A 21,219-nucleotide genomic window follows, 5' to 3' on the forward strand; every position below is an offset into this window, starting at 1 on the left:
AAACACACTCCTATCTTTCATTTCACAAGACAATTTGTGTTCATATAAATCACTTGCTTTCTTCTATCAGTATTTTCACGTACACTATATCGAAGAGAATTTGCTGGACTACATTGATCCAAACAATGATACACCCATGGCGAGGCTTGCAAATGGTCGCCGAATGTCGCATTATGCTAGAACTAACAAAAGGGTCATTATAACCACCAACTAATCTGAGTTTCGCCGTCGTGCCAACATTCGTGAAGGAGATATTTGCGTTTTTCGTTTCACGGCCACTTCAAAGCGCCACCTCGTTTTCACCGTGCACCGCCTCTAGACGCACCATCAAAGACACCGCAACTCGCGTGTCAATATAAACTGAAAGTAAGTACTCGTAATTATGCTCTATCCCGTAATGAACTTATGGTTTATTTTTGGACCCTCCTATTTGGTGATTTTGTACATGCTAGACCTATGCCGTTGCTTATGTAAACTGCACTGTTCTTAGTCAGATGGTTCATGCTCTCTGCTTCCATTCTCTGCTTCAAATCTCAAGCCTTAATTAAAACATTCATCACACATGCTAATCAGAATATAAAAATATGTTAAAGGGTAGCTGGCACCTCCCAGCTCGGCGCACAACGGGCGCGCCTCAACACTATTGTCAAATCAAAATTCTGAAACGAGACACTGCTTCTACCGTCGACAAGAACCATTCTGATGACAAGATCACACGAGTCCATGAGTACTCCGACTCTCTGAGTCACCTCCACTCGAGAAGCTCCTTTAATCCATGGGCTCAGTCACCTGGCCGAGAACAATGGCTAGTTTACTCAGCCCCTCCGCCACGTACCTCAACCGCCCGCCACCTCCTCTCCACACGTGTCCCGGCGCGAGCGAACCTCGCGCGTACTTAACCACTCGCCATGACCGCTTCCTCCTCACCACGCTCGGGAATTCACCAGACGCGCGAGAGAAGAGAACAAAGAACCTCCGATCGAAGCAGTAATCGAGAGCCGAGGCAGGATCCATAACCCGTCATCCATGGAGACCGCCACCGCCAACCAGGACCAAGGCCTCACCCGCCGCGCCGTCGGGGACGTGGACGCCGCGCCGGCGCGGATGCCTGCCTCCGGCGCTCGCGCCACCAGCCGGGACCCGAAGAGGAAGCTGGGCCGCGCTAAGCGGGGCCTCCGGTCGCTCGCGGCCGCCGTGACGGTCTCGGCCGCGCTCACCGCGGCCGCCTTCTACGCCTCCGGCGCCGGCTCGTCGTCGGGGACGGCCAAGGCGCCGTCGGCCGCGATGGTGGCGATCGCGCGGGCAGGGTCCGTGGCCGCGGAGGCCGTGATGGCGTTGGCGGCGTGGATGGTGTGGGCGGAGGGCGGGCTCCACCGGCGGCCCGGCGCCACGCTGGCGCCGTTCGCGGCGCAGCTCCTGGCGGCCGCTGCGTGGCCGGCGCTGGCGCTCAGGCTCGGGGCCGGGTGGGCCGGGATGGCGTGCTGCGCCGCCATGGCCGCCGGCGCCGGCGCGTGCGTCCGCGGGTTCGGCGGCGTGAACCCCGTCGCCGGCGACCTCGCCAAGCCGTGCGTCGCCTGGGCCGTGCTCCTCGCCGTGATGAACTACAAGATGCTGTAGAAGGGATAGACGGGCACAGATGCTTTGCGAGAGTTGTCTTGTGGTGTGACACGTTGGGTGGCGAGTTTGTGTATGTACACAGTACACGCGTGCGTAGTTTCTTGTATCTGATCGCAAATACTTCTACCTTTTTTGTGTGTATTCCTCTTGTTTAATGCCAGTATTTCTACTACAATGTACTCCCTCCGTTTCTAAATATACGTCTTTTAAGATATTTCACTAGAAGTCTACATATGGAATAAAATGAGTGAATCTATATTTAAAATATGTCTATATACATCCGTATGGAATAAAATGAGTGAATCTATACTTTAAAATATGTCTATATACATTCGTATATAGTCTATTAATAAAACCTTTTTAAAGACTTACATTTAGGAACGGAGTACATATTTACTATGTACACGTACGGAGAATGATCGTGTTTTATGTTGTGCTCAAATGTTCGTGTGGGGTTCCTCCGGGTAGAAGCTTTTTCACCGAATGCTTTTCTTTAGAAAAAAGTTCAAAACAAACCTTAAATTTATAGACGAAAGCTAAATCGAATCCTAAACTTACAATCTCAGAAATTGTACTGAACTTAACCCTGTGGGTATTACTTAACTTAACCCTGGGTATTTAGCTGGTATCCCTTGAGGTGACAAGGGCTGGCTGGTCACTAGGACGAATTGGACTGGCCCATTAACGCAGTCTGTGCAGAGGAATTTTGTTACAGTGCTGCCTACTTGCATCGAAGAGACTACTGCACATTTAAAAGAGAAATTGTACTAAACTTAACCCTGTGGGTATTACTTAACTTAACCCTGGGTATTTAGCTGGTATCCCTTGAGGTGACAAGGGCTGGCTGGTCACTAGGACGAATTGGACTGGCCCATTAACGCAGTCTGTGCAGAGGAATTTTGTTACAGTGCTGCCTACTTGCATCGAAGAGACTACTGCACATTTAGAAGAGACTACTGCACATTTAGTTACACGTTACGTTATTGTAATGTAATGGCTTTTTGTGGTAAGAAATATATCCGTGTGGCACAGGCCTAGTGGCGAAGCCGGCCGGTCGAATCTTCCATCTATGGCATTTAACATGCCTAAAAAATTACGAATTTTTTCATATTTTCAACAGTTGTTTGTCCAAAAAATAAATTCAAAGTTCGTCGCTTCATTGTTTTTCAAAACACAAATAATTTATGAAATTGCGAAAACATTATTTAGAAAATGTGACACAAACACGTTTATTGAAACTCATAAAGATTCTTAACATTTTACATTTTCATGAATGTAAGAAAGATTTTTTTCGAATCCAACGAGTGTTATTATACATTGTATTTTTTCTGAGAACTATTATATATTGTATAAATATTTGTTTGGAGGAGCCCACACATTTGTGGTACGGGCCCTTATACATTTTATACACTTCAGTCTTTATTAATCGTATGCGAGACTTAAAAATACCTATTGTGCGAATCAAAATACTGAAAAACTATATTTCATAGCATGTGAAAAACTGTTGGAGTTCTGAATATTTTTCATAGCATGTGAAAAACTGTTGGAGTTCTGAATGTTTTTTGCCAAATGTGATTTTTCTGAAACTGTGATTTTTTTTATAAATACGAATAGAATTAAAAAAAATCCAAACATTTTTTGAAACAAAAAAACATAGAATTTGTGATAAAAATAGAAAACATAATTTTTTATAACTTCTGAACAATTTTAAAAATGCGTGAACTTTTTTTAAGCTTCATAAATTCTTGATATTAGAGGGCCAGCCCAAATTCTGTCCGTGAGAGTAGCAGCCTAGCAGTTATCCCGGTCGGGATTGTGGTATTGCCAGAATCCCGGTGTGCCAAACGGGCGTAGGGTTCAAAATAGACCGGGATTGCAAGTTCGGAGTGCCAATTTCAGGGATTCAAAGTTTAGGATTTGATTTAGCTTTCATCTATAATTTTAAGGTTTGTTTTGGACTTTTTCCTTTTCTTTAAAAAAAACTTTCATCCATTTATTCGTCAAAGCAGTAAAAAAAACACTAGAAGTAAAATTTAAGTCTGTAAACCACCTAGTGGCAAGCTAAAGTAGTCGATTACTTTAAAAAAGCAATGCAATGCTGCGGTCAAAACCTCTCCTTTCGTCATGCATGCATGTTATGATGTCATCAGATTTTTTCAAAATGATTTTAATTTAAAAAGTTTTATCTTTCAAACCATTAATTCGATCGATGATCCGTTTTCGTCATTTGACTTTGTTTCGACGGAATCTTTAAAACTAGATCCCATGTCGATATGTTTCGACAACTTTTTTGTTTCTCGTACTTATCATGTTTGTTGTACGTACTTGTTATATTAGTAAATACTTACTTATGTGATAAAAGTTATATTGGTTAAAACGTTTGTCGTACGTAAAAGACTTTCTTAATGTTCACTTTCTTAATTATTACGTGACACATGCAACAGTTGTATTTCCTCCGTCATTGTTTAAAAGACTTTCTTAATGTTCACGTAATAATACCCTGCCTAATTTTCGGTCATGGTTTAAAAGACTTTTCTTAGTGTTCACGTAATAATCGTACCCTGCCTAGTTTTCTACATGTAAGTTGTCTAAAGTTTAATTTTGTGTGTCATTGATATTGCTTTGTGATGGGTGCTACTCCTTTCGTTCCTAAATATAAGACCTTTTAGACATTGCACTATGAATTAGATACGGATGTACATAGTCATATTTTAAAGTGTAGATTCAATCATTTTGCTTCATATGTAGTTCGTAGTGTAATCTTTAAAAGGTCTTATATTTAGGAAAGGAGGAAGTATTATTTAATTTCTCTGGTTTGTTCTTGAGGTGTTTGAACTGTTTTTTTAGGATCCATTTGAACTGCCTTAAGTCGACTAATCACATATTTGGGTGGGTCAATGCTTAACATGCTGAAGCCAACTACCAGGTGCGACTCAACCTTCATCTTTTTCCCTTCGTTTTTCTGTTTTTTTTCGATTTTTCTTTATTATTTTATTTTATCTTATGAGTATGTTCGTGATGTTGGGTGAGTATAAGTATATGCATACAAATACTGTGCAACATAAAAAAGTGTAATTTCAGTGTAAATCTGTGTATATAAAAAGTGTAATTTCAGTGTAAATTGTGTGTAAGTTTTTGTATTATTTTTGTTTTCTCTTTCTTGTTTCTTAAATCGTAATACGCTAATAATTCATTCGTTCTTATAAATATTTTTATTTTTTATTTGTTTTATGATAATAACCAATGCCATTAATCTATTTTTTGTAGGAAACTCATTTTTCGCGTAAATTCCACTATGATCCTTACATACTTCAAAAGAGTGAAATTGTTTTGTATATTATGTTGAATATATGAGCAAATTACTATGAGATTTAATTTGAATAAACAGTAAATAAATTATGACGGTAATGACGAAGGTTGAACTGATCATGCATATTAGCATAGTAGATGAATAGATTAAATCTATGACACAAACTAGACATAAGAATTCTAGCATGATCTCAAATAGAGAGGACAAGATTGCACACGGTGCAGCGGGAGCAAAACCGTTAGTGTTGATGTTGTCACCCATGTCGTTGATGAAGAGGTTGCCAAGACTGGGGAAGAAGTCATCGTCCGGGAAGTAGTCGCTGCTAGCAGCCACACTAGTGCACTTTCCAAAAACCTGATCTCCTCTCTCCCGTAGAGGTTCACGAGAGGTGGGGTTTTAGAGGCCTGTTGTCCCTTCTCACGGTGCACGCCGGAAGAAGGGATGGAGAAGACTTGGATGGCGACACAATGATCTGGAATGGTGCAAAACCATATGTTGTGACGACGACTAGTGTTGGCACGGACCTCACGTATATATATGCACATCCGGAGAGACGTGGACTGGACCCGCGTCCGAGTCGGTTACAGCCCACGATCCGACGTCTCAGATTGTGGCGTGTGTATTACGGACTCTTCGTTCGTGACCGATAAAAATAAGCGCGTAGGTATGAGCTTGACTCGGTTCAATCCCGCAACCCGTCGTGATGAGGCAAGGCGAGACGAGCGAGGAGGAGGTGTGCGCGAAGACCTATTCTCTTCTCATGCTCGTACAAGTATTAGAAAAGCTCACCTTATCGCTCTCTCCCAACTAGCGGTACGGGATTAAATTTTAGTCCCACTCACACCACATACACAACCAAAGGAAAAGACCAAGAGAATTTCAGATTTTAGTTGGGCTTTGGGCCAAAGGCCTACTAGCAAAAATTCAACAATCCCCCATAAAGTCTCATTGGCACATCTCAACTCTTAGTTCCAAAACATTGTTTATATACCGGTTCTTGATGGAGACTGCTAAGTTGAACTTCCATTTAGAATTTTATGCTACACTAGATCACAACTTGAATAGTGGACTATGCCTTGAACTACAAGCTTTCTGTGGGACTAGTTTCACACAAATCCTTGACCAATACTGGGCTGCCGCAAGGCCTCCCTGTGGGTGGAGCATATACGTCATACTCCAAGGCCTTTCATGAATTTATTAGAGAACACCCGATTCTCATAGACTGTGACGTTTAACAGTCAAATTCATATAGGTGTTTTCCTAAGGAGATGCTCTATAGGACAACATCTCTGCTCACCCAAATAAGCCACTTGGAACACATTAAGATAAGTATCAACCTGCCATGCATATTATGAGAGTATTGCATCTTTACATGGTGGGATAACAAATATAGGGATACTCTCCTTCTAGTCGCCCAACAGCTTGTCTCCCACTTCTACTTCACGGGATTTGCGATCACATAGAGTGGGTTACCACTATGGACAACTTATACGGTGGGTCTCAAACCCATCTTCATCGATGCATTTTCTATCACATTACATGATAAATCCTTTATGAAGGGATCTGCCAAGTTTTTGGACGTTTGGATATAATCCAACGCAATAACTCTGGAGTTCTTCATTTTTCTGACTGATTTCAATCTCCTCTTCACATGCCTTAAGGACTTCATATTATCCTTATATCTATTTATCTTTATGATCATAGTTTGATTCTCAGAGTTCACCAGGATAGCAGGTATTTGGTTTTCAACCATAACGAAGTTCATCAAGAGCTCATGAAGCCACTCTACTTCAAGAGTGGCCCTGTCTAATGCCGTGGGTTCTGCTTCCATAGTTGACTTCGTTAAGATGGTCTGATTGCAAGACTTAGAGGAAACAATGCCACCACCAAGTGTAAAAACATAACCACTTGTGGCCTTAATCTCATGAGCATCAGATATCTAGACCGAGTCACTATAACCCTCCAGTACACTCAGGTAGCCAGTGTAGCGAATCCCATAGCATGGAGTGTCTTACAAATAGCGCATAACTCTCTCAAGCACATGCCAATGATCAGTTCCCGGTTTTGACACAAACCGGCTTAGTTTGCTCACAGCAAACGAGATGTCAGGCCTCGTGGCACTCGCCAAATACATAACCAAGCCAATAATATCAGAGTATGCGAGTTGATCTCTAGCAATCCATCGATTCTTTCAAAGCAACACACTAGCATCATATGGAGTTGGAGAAAGCTTGCACTCGCTATATCCAAAGCGACTCAAGACCTTTTCCACATAGTGAGATTGAACCAGTGTAATCTCACAATTCTTATCTCTCAACAGCTTGATGTTCAGAATAACGTCTGCTACTCCTAGACCCTTCATCTCAAAACATCGAGATAAAAAATATTTAACTTCCTTGATAAAATCAAGTTTGGTTCCAAAGATCAGTATGCCATCGACATACAGATAGAGAATAACTCCTTCGCCCACACCATGGCGATTGTACAAACACTTGTCAGCTTTGTTTACAACAAAGTCTGCAAGAGTTAATGTTCTTTCGAACTTCTCATGCCACTACTTAGGATCTTGTTTAAGGCCATATAAAGACTTCAATAATTTGCACACCTTTCCTTCCTGACTAGGTACTACAAAACCATCGGGCTGATCCATGTAAATTTCCTCATCCAACTCTTCATTGAGAAAATGTCTCTTAACGTCCATTTGATGAATGAGAAGATCGTGTGAGGCATCCAATGATAATAGCACACAAATAGTAGTTAGTCTAGCCATAGGTGAGTAAGTATCAAGGAAGTCTTCACCTTCTTTTTGGGTATAGCCCTTGGACACAAGCCGTGCCTTGTACTTCTCAATTGTACCATAAGGTCTAAGCTTTTTCTTGAACACCCACTTACATATGACCATGAGATCATGCAACTCACCGACATCGAAGGAATGCCTTGTGCGTATCAAGCGTCTCAACGTAACTGGGTGACTATAAATATGCTCTACAAGTATCTTAGGGTGTGTGTGGAGTTGGCATGGATCAAGACTGGGATTTGTCACTCCATATGACGGAGAGGTATCTCTAGGCCCACTCGGTAATACAACATCACAAGAATCTTGCAAGAAATGTGACTAAGGAGTTAGTCATGGGATCTTGTATTACGGAATGAGTAAAGAGACTTGCCAATAACGAGATTGAACTAGGTATGGAGATACCGACGATCGAGTCTCGGGGAAGTAACATACCGCTCGACAAAGGGAACTATATACGGGATTGACTGAATCCTTGACATCGTGGTTCGAGTGATAATGATCTTTGTAGAATATGTGGGAACCAATATGGGAATCCAGGTCCCACTATTGGTTATTGACCAGAGAGGTGTCTCAGTCATGTCCACATGATTCTTGAAACCGTAGGGTCCGCACGCTTAATGCATGATTAACGTTGGAGTAGTATTGGGATATGTATGTTGGTGACCGAATGTTGTTTGCAGTCTCGGATGAGATCCCAGATGTCACGAGGAGTTCATAAATGGTCCGGAGGTACATATTTATATATGGGAAGTCTTATTTTGTGTACCTGAAAAGTTTCGGACATTACCGGTAGTGTACCGGGGTGCCGAAAGGGTTCCGTGGGTTGATACGTCCATTTTGCATCATGTTTTCACGTTGATATTTATCGCTTCTTTGGCTGTTATTTCACTTCACGGTACTGTTCTTATGCCTTTTCTCTCTTATTTTGCAAGGTTTACATGAAGAGGGAGAATACCGGCAATTGGAATTCTGGCCTGAAAGTGGAGCAAAGTTGAGATACCTATTCTGCGCAAATCCAATCGCCGTGAAAATCAACGGAGATTTTTTTTCACAATTTATAAAAAAATACTGGGCCGAAGAAGTGCCAGAGGGGCGCTAGGGGGTGGCCACAAGCCTGCACGGCGCAGCCACCCCCCAGGCCGCGCCATGGGGGCTTGTGGGCACCCTGCTGGCCCACTTGCCCCCCCTCTTTTGCTATATGGAGGGTTTCGTCTAGAAAAAAAATTAGAGGGGAGCTTTTTCGTGGATTCGCCACCGCCACAAGGCGGAACTTGAGCAGAACCAATCTAGAGCTCTCGCAGGACGATCCTGTCGGGGAAACTTCCCTCCCGGAGGGGGAAATCGCCGCCATCGTCATCACCAACACTCCTCTCGTCGGAGGGGACTCGTCACCATCAACATCTTCATCAGCACCATCTCATCTCCAAACCCTAGTTCATCTCTTGTAACCAATCTCCGTCTCGCGACTCCGATTGGTACTTGTAAGGTTGCTAGTAGTGTTGATTACTTTTTGTAGTTGATGCTAGTTGGATTACTTGGTGGAAGAGTTCATGTTCAGATCCTTGATGCTACTCATTACACCTCTGATCATGATTATGATTATGCTTTGTGAGTAGTTACTTTTGTTCCTGAGGACATGGGATAAGTCATGCTAATAATAGTCATGTGAATTTGGTATTCGTTCGGTATTTTGATATGTTGTATGTTGTTTTTCCTCTAGTGGTGTTATGTGAACGTCGACTACATAACACTTCACCATTATTTGGGCCTAGAGGAAGGCATTGGGAAGTAGTAAGTAGATGATGGGTTGCTAGAGTGACAGAAGCTTAAACCATAGTTTATGCGTTGCTTCGTAAGGGGCTGATTTGGATCCACTAGTTTAATGCTATGGTTAGACTTTGTCTTAATTCTTCTTTCGTAGTTGCGGATGCTTGCGAGAGGGGTTAATCATAAGTGGGATGCTTGTCCAAGTAAGGGCAGTACCCAAGCGCTGGTCCACCCACATATCAAACTATCAAAGTAACGAACGTGAATCATATGAACATGATGAAACTAGCATGACAGAAATTCCCGTGTGTCCTCGGGAGCACTTTTCCTCCTATAAGACTTTGTCCAGGCTTGTCCCTTGCTACAAAAGGGATTGGGCCACCTTTCTGCACCGTTGCTACTTTTGTTACTTGTTGCTTGCTACGAATCATCTCACCACACAATCACTTGTTACCGACAATTTCAGTGCTTGCAGATTTTTCCTTGCTGAAAACCACTTGTCACATCCTTCTGCTCCTCGTTGGGTTCGACACTCTTACTTATCGAAATGACTACTATTGATCCCCTATACTTGTGGGTCGTCAAGACTCTTTTCTGGCACCGTTTCCGGGGAGTGAAGCGCCTTTGGTAAGAGGAACTTGGTAAGGAAACATTCATATAGTGTGCTGAAATTTATTGTCACTTGTCACTATGGATACTAATCCTTTGAGGGGCTTGTTCGGGGTATCTTCACCTCGAACGGAAGCACAAAGAGTTGCTCCTCAACCTGCTGCACCTACTGAAAATATTTGCTTTGAATTTCCTTCGGGTATGCTTGAGAAACTGCTGGCTAATCCTTTTACAGGAGATGGAACATTGATACGTCTCCAACGTATCTACTTTTCCAAACTCTTTTGCCCTTGTTTTGGACTATAATTTGCATGATTTGAATGGAACTAACCTGGACTGACGCTATTTTCAGCAGAATTGCCTTGGTGTTATTTTTGTGCAGAAATCAAAGTTCTCCAAACGTCCTGAAAATTTACGGGGGACAGTTTTGGAAAATATCAAAAATATCTGCGCCAAGTTCCACCTCAGGGGGTGGGACGATGGGCCACAAGCCCCTGCTCCGCCACCACCCACCCCCGTGGTGGCGGTGGGCAGGCTTGTGGGGCCCACAGGCACCTGCCGCCCCCAACTCCAGCTCTATAAGTTGTCTTTCGTCCCAGAAAAAAAATAAAAAGAGAAGTTTTCGTCGCGTTTTTGATACGGAGGCGCCGCCACCACCTGTTCTTCATCTGGAGGGCAGATCTGGAGTCCGTCTTGGACTCCGGAGAGGCGAAATCATCGCCATCATCATCATCAACCTTCTTCCCTCTCCAATTCCATGAAGCTCTTCGTCGTTCGTGAGTAATCTATTCGTAGGCTCGCTGGGCGGTGATGAGTACGATGAGATCTATCATGTAATCGAGTTAGTTTTGATGGGGATTGATCCCTAGTATCCACTATGTTCTGAGATTTGATGTTGCTACTACTTTGCCATGCTTAATGCTTGTCACTAGGGCCCGAGTGCCATGATTTCAGATCTGAAATTATTATGTTGTCACCAATATATGTGTGTTTTAGATCCGATCTTGCAAGTTGTAGTTACCTACTATGTGTTATGATCCGGCAACCCCGGAGTAACAATAACCGGAACCACTCCCGGTGATGACCATAGTTTGAGGAGTTCATGTGTTCACCAAGTGCTAATGCGTTGGTCCAGTTCTTTATTAAAAGGAGAACCTTAATATCCCGTAGTTTCCTTTTGGACCGTGCTGCCACGGGAGGGATGGACAATAGATGTCATGCAAGTTCTTTTCCCTAAGCACGTATGACGACACAAGGAATGCATGCTTACATCACATTGACGAACGGGAGCTAGCCACTTATCTCTCCATGTTATAGGTGTTGCATGATGAATATCATCCAAACAAATCACCGACCCATTGCCTACGAGTTTGTCCTACTACTGTTACTTGTCTTGCTCTGCTGCTGCTACTACTGTTGCTACTGCTGTTACTTGTCTTGCTCTGCTGTTGCTACTACTGTTGCTACTGCTGTTACTTGTCTTGCTCTGCTGCTGCTACTACTGTTGCTACTGCTGTTACTTGTCTTGCTCTGCTGCTGCTGCTACTACTGTTGCTACTACTGTCGCTTGCTACTGTTGCTACTTGCTACTGCTGTCACTACTGCTGTTCCTTGCCACTGCTATTACTCGTTACATTGCTGCTACCTGCTACTATACTTTTTCGCTGACCGTTGACGGGAATTGACAACTTCCGTCAACGCGGCAACGGAGGCGCCATTGATACAATCCTTAGGAATAGTGTGCCGTCAACAGATCGTTCCTGACACCGTTGCTATCATACTACTTTGCTGTTACTACTGTGCTTGCAGATACTAATCTTTCAGGTGTGGTTGAATCTGACAAATTCAGCTGCTAATACTTGAGAGTATACTCTCACCTCCTGAGGCTTATCAACAAATTGGGTCGAATACTCTACCCTCGAAAACTGCTGCGAACCCACGCGCTGGTGGGCCATCAACAACATTCTTCAGTTTCATTGCCGGGGAGTGCTATCAGCATTCTTCTCGTGCCGTTGCAGGAGAAGGTTAGTTGTTATAAGCATTCGTCTAGCTAACACTAGAGATTGCAGGATCAACACTTTTCTGGAGCCATTGCCAGGGAAGCACAGCTGACGTCAGCATTTTTCTGGCGCTGTTGCCGGAGAGGTATTGCTATATTCTCTGAGTTACTTGGGATTTATATCTGCTGATCACTATGAAGAATCTGAAGGATCCGAAGACCAAAGTCTTGCCCTCAACTACGAGGGGAGGTAAGGAATTGCCATCTAGCTCTGCACTTGATTCACCTTCAGTTATGAGTAAGTTTGCGACATCACCTCCTGCTAGAAATCTTGATATGTCGCCTGTGCTTGATGATGGTTGTGATACTACTGCTAGAGATGCTATGCTTGATACTATGCCTGATGATGCTATGCTTGATACTGCTAGAGATGCTATGCTTGATACTTCTTTGCCTGATGATGCTAGAGATGCTATGCTTGATACTTCTTTGCCTGATGATGCTAGAGATGCTATTTTGCCTGATGATGCTATGCTTGATACTGCTAGAGATGCTCCTTTGCGTGTTCCACTAGGAGTGTTCCTTGATGCTCATATTGCTAGAGTTACTGCCAATGCTCGTGATGCTTCTGAAATTGCCGATGCTATTGAGATAGAACTTGCTTTTGCTCCTGCTAGATCTAGTTCTCCTAGATATGAATTGCCTGATATACCTGAGGGTTACGTTATGGAGGGAGAGATAGCTGAGGATTTTCTTGCGTGTAAGGATGCCTATGACGCTGAGAAATTAATTCTCAAGTGGAAGGAAAAATCTCGGGAAGTTAGGATGAAAAATGATCCGAAGTTTGCCACTTCGCCTATCTTTGTCACCGATAAGGATTATGAATTCTCTGTCGACCCTCAGATAATCTCTCTAGTCGAATCTGATCCTTTTCATGGTTATGAGTCTGAGACGGTCATAGCCCATCTTGCCAAACTATCCGAAATAGCCAACCTTTTCACTAATGAGGAGAAGATCCGCCACTACTATATCCTTAAGATGTTTCCTTTCTCTCTAAAGGATGATGCTAAAGCCTGGTTCACCTCTCTTGCTCCTGGATGTGTGCGTAGTCCCTAGGAGATGGTCTATTACTTATGTAAGAAATATTTCCCTGCCCATAAGAAGCAAGCTGCGTTGCAGGAAATATACAACTTTGCTCAACTCCTAGAAGAGAGTCTTCCACAAGCTTGGGGGAGGCTCGTCCAGCTACATAATGCTTTGCCTGATCACCCTCTTAAGAAGAACGAGATACTTGATATCCTCTATAACAGACTTACCGATGCCTCTAGAGACTACCTAGATAGCTGTGCCGGTTGTGTTTTTAGGGAACAAACTGTAGAACAAGCTGAGACCCTACTGAATAACCTCTTGATCAACGATAATGCTTGGACTATTCCCGAACCACCTCCTAAGCCAACTCCTAAGAAAAGAGGTATTCTATTCCTCAGTCCCGAAGATATGCAAGAAGCCAAGAAATCTATGCAAGAGAAAGGCATTAGATCTGAAGATGTCAAAAATCTACCACCTATCGAAGAGATCCACAGTCTTGATAACCCGATACAGGTAGTGGAAGTGAATTCTCTGTGTAGGTTTGACGAGAGTGATATTCCTTTTGATAAACCTGCTAGCCTATGCTTTGATGAATTTGACAACTTTGTTGCCAAACAACAGAATTTCAATGATTATGTTAGCAGACATTTGGAACAAATTGCTCGTATGCTTAGCGATTTAAGTGCTTGTGTAGAAAGAAATGTCAATGCTCTGAAGCTTCTGAGTAAACATGCCTCTATGATTACTACTTAGGTAGAACAAGTACTTAAAGCTCAGAATGACTTGCTCAACGAATTAAATGACAACTCTGTCAGAGTCATTACTAGAGGAGGCAAAATGACTCAGGAACCTTTGTATCCTGAAGGTCATCCTAAGAGAATTGATCAAGATTCTCAAGGAATCAATGCTGATACACCTAGTCATCCTAAGGAGAAGAAGGATGATAGAAACCTGCACGCCAGTTCACCAAATACTATCACACCTGAAGAACCTAATGATATTTCTGCGTCTGATGCAGAAATACAATCAGGTGATGAACATGAACCTGGTGACAATGTGGATGGTGAGGTTCATAATAATGCTCAACCTAGCCATGATGAGGATGTGGAGATTGAACCTATGGTTAATCCTGATAATCCACAACCTAAGAAGTACGACAAGAATGACTTTACTGCTAGGAAGCATGGTAAATAAAGAGAGCCATGGGTTCAAAGACCTATGCCCTTTCCTCCTAAGCCATCCAAGAAAAAGGATGATGAGGACTTTGAGCGCTTCGTTGAGATGATAAAACCCGTCTTTCTGCAGATGCGGTTAACTGATATGCTCAAGATGTCTCCGTATGCCAAGTACATGAAAGATATCGTGACTAATAAACGGAAGATACCAGATCTTGAGATCTCCACCATGCTTGCCAATTACACTTTCGAAGGTGGAACTCCTAAGAAACTTGGTGATCCCGGTGTGCCCACTATACCTTGCTCCATTAAAGGAAACTACGTAAGAACTGCCTTATGTGACCTTGGAGCCGATGTTAGTGTTATGCCTCTCTCTCTTTATCGTAGACTTGAGTTGGATAAGTTGACACCCACTGAAATTTCTCTGCAAATGGCCGACAAATCAACTGCTTTCCCTATCGGCATTTGCGAGGATATGCCTGTTGTGGTTGCTAACACCACTATCTTAACAGACTTTGTTATCTTGGATATTTCCGAGGACGATGCCATGGCTATCATCCTCGGAAGACCCTTTTTAAACACCACAGGGGCTGTTATAGATTGCAACAAAGGCAATGTCACTTTCCATATCAACGGTAACGAGCACATAGTGCACTTTCCGAAGAAACGATATCCAGTACATTGCATCAATGCTATCGAAAAGACTTCATCGATTCTTATTGGGAGCTTTGAATGCCCTATTCCTCGTGTCAAGATGAAGTATGATTTTCTTTTTGGGGAGATTCATATCCCCATTGAGGTGACTTAGTGGCTGTTCGAAAATTCTCCGTTCTCTCTTGCGGTTCGAGAAGGTTTTGTCGTAAGGATTTGATCAACCCCATTGACGGATTTCTTCCGATGACCATGAAACGGACGAATCAGAGAGTCACATACCTCTGTTTCAAGTCTTCATTTTCTGTTGCTTAGAAGAAAAATGATGGAATTAGTTTAGCATTTCCTGTTTTCTGTTTTAGCGTCCCGGAGAAAAATACCTCGAAAATAAAAGTTCTCCGATGGTCCTGAAAATTTAGTATGATTTTTTCTAGAATTTTTGAAAATTTCTGGGCCTGAGAGCTGGTCAGGGAGACTGACGAGTGGGCCACAAGCCCCCCCACCGCCACCACCCCCTGGTGGCGGGGTGCAAGCTTGTGGGGCCCACAAGCACCCCCTCCACTCACTCCAGCTCTCAGCCTCTTCTTCCACCTCCAGAAAAAATTGTTTCGCAGCTCAAACCCGTGTTCTTGCTCATTTGGCTGTGATTTTCGATCTCCTTGCTCAAAGCACCATTCTCCGAACCGTTTTGGGGAAATTACTCCTTGGTAAGTGACTCCTCCATTGGTCCAATTAGTTCTTGCTCTAGTGCTTTATCCTTCGCGAATTCTTGCTACCTTGGTGACCCTGTTCTTGAGCTTGAAAGGTTGATTTTAGCTGGTCCCAAGTAGTTTTAGCGCGTGATACGGTCTCTAGGCACTAGTAGGAGTAGTTGCTACAAGTTGGGTTAATCCTTGTTCACTTTTCTTTCGAAGTCTCTAAAAATCTCAGAATTTTTCAGAGCTAGAAAAAGGAAGAGATGAGGTGGTTCTTGAGAGGCTCTTCAAGCTGTAACCACAAGGAGGATGAGAAGAACCACCCCAAGTACGCAGTCCCTCGAGTCACAGAAGTTCGAGCGTGCGAGTGGCCAAGTGATGAATTTTTGCGCACCGCCGGACTTTATGAAGACTTTCATTACTTGGTGGAGAACGCAGGTCTTACTGCGTTCGTTGAAGATAAGTGCCCACAATATCTCCTCCTCACCAATATTTTCGTTCAAAGCTTCAACTTTTATCCGAGGAAGAATCCTCCCATGGTTGAGTTCATGATATACGATGTCCCCCAGTGCATGACGCCGCAGGATTTTTGCAATGTATGCAAATTACCTTATGTTGGGGATATCCGTGACCATCATCCACGGGACTTGGAGGATTTCATTGGTTCAATTGCTGTAGGAGAGGCAGAGGAGTATGAGAGGGAGGCGACTGCTGCTCGACTTCGTAAGCAGCTATTCAGGCAGTGGCTGCAGCACTCCCGTATAACACCCATTATGACTTTGGTTTCGCCAGGATCATCCATGGGAGTAGACCAAGCTAGGCCAAAAGCCTAAGCTTGGGGGAGTACGTGTTCTCACCGACTTTACATTCATGCTTATGTTTTCACTTTGTTAGCCGGTGTTTACACTTTGCCACTGTATTATCCATGCTAGTTTCTTTTTGTTTTCTTGTTTTCTTGTTTTGTGTCCTTTTGAGAAAACCCAGAAATATTTTTCTTTCTTCTTTTGCTTGTTGGGACCTTTCCCGTGTAAATAGTTTTCCTTCTCTTTGGGTCAAGGTAGAAGATATTGGTTACAATGCTTATTGGTTTTTGCATGCTTACCTGTTTAGCTTTCAAAGAGCCATATTATTTTGTCTTCTCCTTTGTGTTTGCCTGCAGATTCAGCTTAGTCCAATGCGCTTATTATTGTTTTCATCGTTCAATCGTGCAAATGAAAGGCAACAATGCTGATATATGATGAAGTGACTGAGACTGAAAAGCTGGTATGAACTCTATCTATTTTGTTTTTGTAAATATGACTAGCTTGTCGACCCAGATTTAGCTTTGTTGTGAGAGAACCATGTTTGCAATGACAACTTAGAGATCATAGTTTCTGATGCCATGCTTATTTAGCTGAGAGCTTATAATGGTTTGTCTTGATTGCCAACATAAATTTTGAGATGACTATGATGTAGTATGATAGGATGGTATTCTCCTTTGAATGTTTCAAGTGGCTTGACTTGGCGCATGTTCATGCATGTAGTTGAAACAATATCAACATAGCCTCTATGATGTTCGTGTTCATGGTGATTTATATCCTGTTCATGCTTGCGTTCGATGTTAGTAAAACTCATTGCATCTTGATGACTGTTGTCGCTCTCTAGTTGGTCGCGTCCCAGTCTTTTGCTAGCCTTCACTTGTACTAAGCAGGAATGCTGCTTGTGCATCCACTTCCATAAACCCAAAAGTTTTTCCATGATAGTCCACCATACCTACCTATTTGCGGTATCTACCTGCCATTCCAAGTAAATTTGCATGTGTCATTCTCTGAACCTTCAAGAAATAAATCTGTTCTGCATGCCCGAACCGCTCATGTGGTGACAGAGGGCTATTGGTATCTTCCATGCTAGGAGTGTTATCCTCGACATGTGTTTATTCACAGTCCTTCACGAGAAAGGGGCCGGTATTTGGGATGCCCAGTTCCATGCTTAAATCGAAAACATAACTATAAAACAAGACTCCCCCCGGATTGATGTCAGTATGGACGGTACCCGAGGATTTGGCTAGCCATGGAGTGTGATTGATTGGTGGTGGGGGAGTTAAAACTTTACTTTTCTATTTGGGAACCGCCTATAGAATGAGTAGCATGGAAGATATTGAGAACTCTCGGTCATTGCGTTGACAATGAAAGCATGCCACCCAAAATTATTATCTCTGTTTTCAAAGCTTGAGCTCTGGCACCTCTGCAAATCAATGCTCCCCTCTGCGAAGGGCATGTCTATTTATTTTCCTGTTGAGTCATCCTCCTCTTATATAAGCACCAATTAGAGAGAATCTCTATCATTTTTATGCTTTGCTTTTGATTGGTATTGAGTATGACTATGACTGGATCTTCGTTGCTACGAATTACAATGTTTAGTCAGCCCTTGATCTTTGAAAGTGCTCTGCATTTATGTTTTGCGGTCTCAGAAAGAGCTAGCGAGATACCACCTATTCATATTGCTTCATGCTTGCTTTGATTGAAGTGTTGGTATTTGAAACTCATTATTATTTGCTCGTTAGCTGATTATGCCATTGATATTAGTTAACGTGAGACCTTTGTGTCATTTGCTTATGTGGTTAACTTGTGATCTTGCTGGAATTCTGGTTATGACTTCGACATAGTTCCAACAACAAGATCAAACAGAGTTTGTCAAAGTTTTTCTTTCTCTCTCAGTTTGTCAACTGAGTTGCTTGAGGACAAGCAAGGTTTTAAGCTTGGGGGAGTTGATACGTCTCCAACGTATCAACTTTTCCAAACTCTTTTGCCCTTGTTTTGGACTATAATTTGCATGATTTGAATGGAACTAACCTGGACTGACGCTGTTTTCAGCAGAATTTCCTTGGTGTTATTTTTGTGCAGAAATCAAAGTTCTCCAAACGTCCTGAAAATTTACGGGGAGTAGTTTTGGAAAATATCAAAAATATCTACGCCAAGTTCCACCTCAGGGGGTGGGCCAGTGGGCCACAAGCCCCTGCTCCGCCACCACCCCCTGGTGGCGGTGGGCAGGCTTGTGGGGCCCACAGACATCTGCCGCCCCCAACTCCAGCACTATAAGTTGTCTTTCATCCCAGAAAAAATAAAAAGAGAAGTTTTCGTCGTGTTTTCGATATGGAGGCGCCGCCGCCACCTGTTCTTCATCTGGAGGGCAGATCTGGAGTCCGTCTTGGGCTCCGGAGAGGGGAAATCATCGCCATCGTCATCATCAACCTTCTTCCCTCTCCAACTCCATGAAGCTCTTCGTCCTTCGTGAGTAATCTATTCGTAGGCTCGCTGGGCTGTGATGAGTAGGATGAGATCTATCATGTAATCGAGTTAGTTTTGATGGGGATTGATCCCTAGTATCCACTATGTTCTGTGATTTGATGTTGCTACTACTTTGCCATGCTTAATGCTTGTCACTAGGGCCCGAGTGCCATGATTTCAGATCTGAAATTATTATGTTGTCACCAATATATGTGTGTTTTAGATCCGATCTTGCAAGTTGTAGTTACCTACTATGTGTTATGATCCGGCAACCCCGGAGTGACAATAACCGGAACCACTCCCGGTGATGACCATAGTTTGAGGAGTTCATGTGTTCACCAAGTGCTAATGCGCTGGTCTGGTTCTTTATTAAAAGGAGAACCTTAATATCCCGTAGTTTCCTTTTGGACCCTGCTGCCACGGGAGGGATGGACAATAGATGTCATGCAAGTTCTTTTCCCTAAGCATGTATGACGACACACGGAATGCATGCCTACATCACATTGATGAACGGGAGCTAGCCACTTATCTCTCCGTGTTATAGCTATTGCATGATGAATATCATCCAAACAAATCACCGACCCATTGCCTACGAGTTTGTCCTACCGCTGTTACTTGTCTTGCTCTGCTGCTGCTACTACTGTTGCTTGTCTGGCTTTGCTGCTGCTACTACTGTTGCTACTGCTGTTACTTGTCTTGCTCTGCTGCTGCTACTACTGTTGCTACTGCTCTTACTTGTCTTGCTCTGCTGTTGCTGCTACTACTGTCGCTTGCTACTATTGCTACTTGCTACTGCTGTCACTACTGCTGTTCCTTGCCACTTCTATTACTCGTTACACTAATGCTACCTGCTACTGTACTTTTTCGCTGACCGTTGACGGGAATTGACAACTTCCGTCAACGCGGCAACGGAGGCGCCATTGATACAATCCTTAGGAATAGTGTGCCGTCAACAGATCGTTCCTGACACCGTTGCTATCATACTACTTTGCTGTTACTACTGTGCTTGCAGATACTAATCTTTCAGGTGTGGTTGAATCTGACAAATTCAGCTGCTAATACTTGAGAGTATACTCTCACCTCCTGAGGCTTATCAACAAATTGGGTCGAATACTCTACCCTCGAAAACTGCTGCGAACCCACGCGCTGGTGGGCCATCAACAACATTCTTCAGTTTCATTGCCGGGGAGTGCTATCAGCATTCTTCTCGTGCCGTTGCAGGAGAAGGTTAGTTGTTATAAGCATTCGTCTAGCTAACACTAGAGATTGCAGGATCAACACTTTTCTGGAGCCATTGCCAGGGAAGCACAGCTCACATCAAACATCACATCCAGACTTACATCTAATCTATGTAGATGAGGTTTGTGATTTATTTAAGCTTGCAGGTGTGCCCGAGGGTGAGGTCAAGAAGAAGGTCTTTCCTTTATCTTTGAAGGATAAGGCGTTGACATGGTATAGGCTATGTGATGATACTGGATCATGGGACTACAATCGGTTGAAATTGGAATTTCATCAAAAGTTTTATCCTATGCATTTAGTACATCGTGATCGGAATTATATTTATAATTTTTGGCCTCGTGACAGAGAAAGCATCGCTCAATCTTGGGGGAGGCTTAAATCAATGCTATATTCATGCCCCAATCATGAGCTCTCGAGAGAAATTATCATTCAGAACTTCTATGCTCGGCTTTCTCATGATGATTGCACCATGCTTGATACTTCTTGTACCGGTTCTTTTATGAAGAGAGATATTGACTTCAAATGAAATTTATTGGAGAGAATTAAACGCAACTCTAAAGATTGGGAGCTTGAAGAAGGTAAGGAGTCAGGTATGAATTTCACTTTTGATTGCGTTAAATCCTTTGTCGAGACAAATACTTTTTGTGACTTTAGCGCTAAGTATGGACTTGACACTGAGATAGTAGCTTCCTTGTGTGAATCCTTTGCTGCTCATTGATCTCCCCAAAGAGAAGTGGTTTAAATTTAATCCTCCTTTAGAAGTGAATGTAGTTAAACCCACTCCAGTTGAAGAGAAAGTCATTGCCTATAATGATCCTGTGGTTCCCAGTGCTTACATTGAGAAACCACCTTTCCCTGTTAGGATAAAGGATCACTCTAAAGCTTCAACTATGATACGTAGAGGCTATATTAGAACACCTACACCCCCTGAGCAAACTAGAGTTGAACCTAGCATTGCTATTATCAAAGATCTTCTGTCTGAAGAAGTTGAGGGACACAATATTC

The 21,219-nt window shown here is 43.1% G+C and overlaps 1 protein-coding gene across 1 annotated transcript; it reads left to right on the plus strand.

The window, feature by feature from the left end:
• The first annotated feature begins 519 nt into the window (after positions 1 to 519).
• On the plus strand, positions 520 to 1,773 carry LOC123407551 (translocator protein homolog). The gene has a single exon (XM_045100717.1). It carries the CDS (start codon positions 1,027 to 1,029, stop codon positions 1,615 to 1,617), a length of 591 nt encoding a protein of 196 aa, XP_044956652.1. The 5' UTR covers positions 520 to 1,026; the 3' UTR covers positions 1,618 to 1,773.
• Positions 1,774 to 21,219: the final 19,446 nt, after the last annotated feature.

Source organism: Hordeum vulgare, chromosome 1H (assembly GCF_904849725.1).
Source record: "Hordeum vulgare subsp. vulgare chromosome 1H, MorexV3_pseudomolecules_assembly, whole genome shotgun sequence".
Lineage (NCBI taxonomy): Eukaryota > Viridiplantae > Streptophyta > Magnoliopsida > Poales > Poaceae > Hordeum > Hordeum vulgare.

What these genes read in the sequence shown, in the direction of transcription:
- LOC123407551 (XM_045100717.1), top strand. Translation starts at nt 1,027, where the DNA reads ATGGAGACCGCCACCGCCAACCAGGACCAAGGCCTCACCCGCCGCGCC.